At 39.0% G+C, this 1,531-nt stretch overlaps 1 protein-coding gene across 1 annotated transcript in view; it reads right to left on the bottom strand.

Moving 5' to 3' along the window:
- Positions 1-1,531, bottom strand: part of LOC101861626 (1-phosphatidylinositol 4,5-bisphosphate phosphodiesterase eta-1) — a 31,663-nt gene that overhangs the window by 25,417 nt on the left and 4,715 nt on the right. Inside the window, exons 4-5 of the mRNA XM_005089377.3 lie at positions 1,434-1,443; positions 314-407 (exon numbers count right to left, since the gene is read on the bottom strand). Of these exons, the coding sequence (XP_005089434.1) occupies positions 314-407; positions 1,434-1,443 (104 nt within the window). The remainder of the gene's footprint in view (positions 1-313; positions 408-1,433; positions 1,444-1,531) is intronic.

Genomic DNA, 1,531 nt, shown 5'->3' with positions numbered 1-1,531 from the left:
CGAAGAAAACCTAACTTAGATATTATTTTACGCATCAATTGCTTTTGTTTCTACTGTGCTTTTTTCTTTCTTTTCTAATGGGGTTCTTGATAAGACCTGTACATGGTGAAACTTTGAATAATATTATTATGCTTTTTAAAAATAAAACTATAATATTCCTCCCAATATTCCAAGACTCCATATTTTTCTACTACCATAAAATACAGCATAGAAGGAAAGTAAACGTTTAAGGATTTCCAGCGGCAAGTTCAGCCACCTACGTCAAAAACTCACCAACACATTTCTTCTAGAAGTAGAAGAAAAAGCCACTCACCTATTTCACTCAACTGGTCTTTTTTCCGGCAGTTTCCTTCTGGCTCAAAGTTGTCCACGATATTCCGACACTCGTCCTCGGTGGCGTACAAGTTCTGCAGAAAAACAGAGTCTTTTTTAAAGGTTTACGCTTCTTTCAACGCTGTAAGGATGTTTAAGAGTTTGGAAACCAGGTCCATCCTTTCCATAGTTTAGCATGATACCAACCAACCGAGCTAACATTGCGCCTAAAATTAAAGTAGAAAAAGACACCCGTTACCATCTTCTTTCCCCGAGGCTTGGCACGCCGTTAGCTCAGTCCGTATCACGCTTAACTATGGGGTGATGACCCTGATCCGAATCCCCAATTTGAGGTGTTGTTGAACTCGGGCTGCTCGGTGAACTTTCAAGGTTCTCCATCTACCTTCTCGGTCCTATTGGAGATGGACGTTTCCTCTTCAGGTCACGCCTCTAAACAAAATTTACGGTTTTAAAAGGACGTTGAACTTATCAGAATGCCACATAATAATCAGCAAGCCATTATTCCCCAAGACGATAACTGGGGCCCAAGAGATCACGGAAGTAATTTTTACAACCCAAGCAAAGCATGCTAAATGCATCAGGTTAAAGAACTTTGGAAGTCTCAACAATTCGCTACCTCAAAATTATAAAGTTCTGTCTGACATTTTGGGCTGTTTTGAATTACTAAGACCATGAGGTAAAAAAATATCTGCTGTATCTGAATCGTAAGACAAGATATTCAAAGAATTGCATTTTAAAAAGCTTGACATGCGAAACTTCAAATTTTTGACGTCAAACTTATCAAAACTAGGTACTGAGCAGATAGAACTTTGTAATTCTTAGGTAGCGAATTGTGTCCATTTAGAGGAAACTGCTGGCTATGGGCTCCTGTTGACTGTATGGGGATGGCTATCACCCCGGAAGGCATTCAAAGGTAATAAAAATCGTTATTAAAATCGATTACAGGTGGTTTACTTCTGTTGTATGCGTCAAATGTGGAATATTTTATTTTCAACGCCAAATTTCGACCCCTTTCGAGGTCCCCAACCTCTAATTGTCTAAATGAATAAGGGCCACGCTCAATAAAAAACACCCGTCTTCAGTGTATGACATAACTCTACGGTCGCCATCCTCAAAAAACAGAGAAGATAGGTCAATACCAAGTTTTTACATCTATACGTTAGCATTTGATTATTATTAAACTTTCGTCGCCTACTCT

The sequence above is a fragment of the Aplysia californica genome, unplaced genomic scaffold (assembly GCF_000002075.1).
Source record: "Aplysia californica isolate F4 #8 unplaced genomic scaffold, AplCal3.0 scaffold00005, whole genome shotgun sequence".
Lineage (NCBI taxonomy): Eukaryota > Metazoa > Mollusca > Gastropoda > Aplysiida > Aplysiidae > Aplysia > Aplysia californica.
Note: the sequence above shows the minus strand (reverse complement) of the source record. Positions and strands in the feature narration are given on the sequence as shown.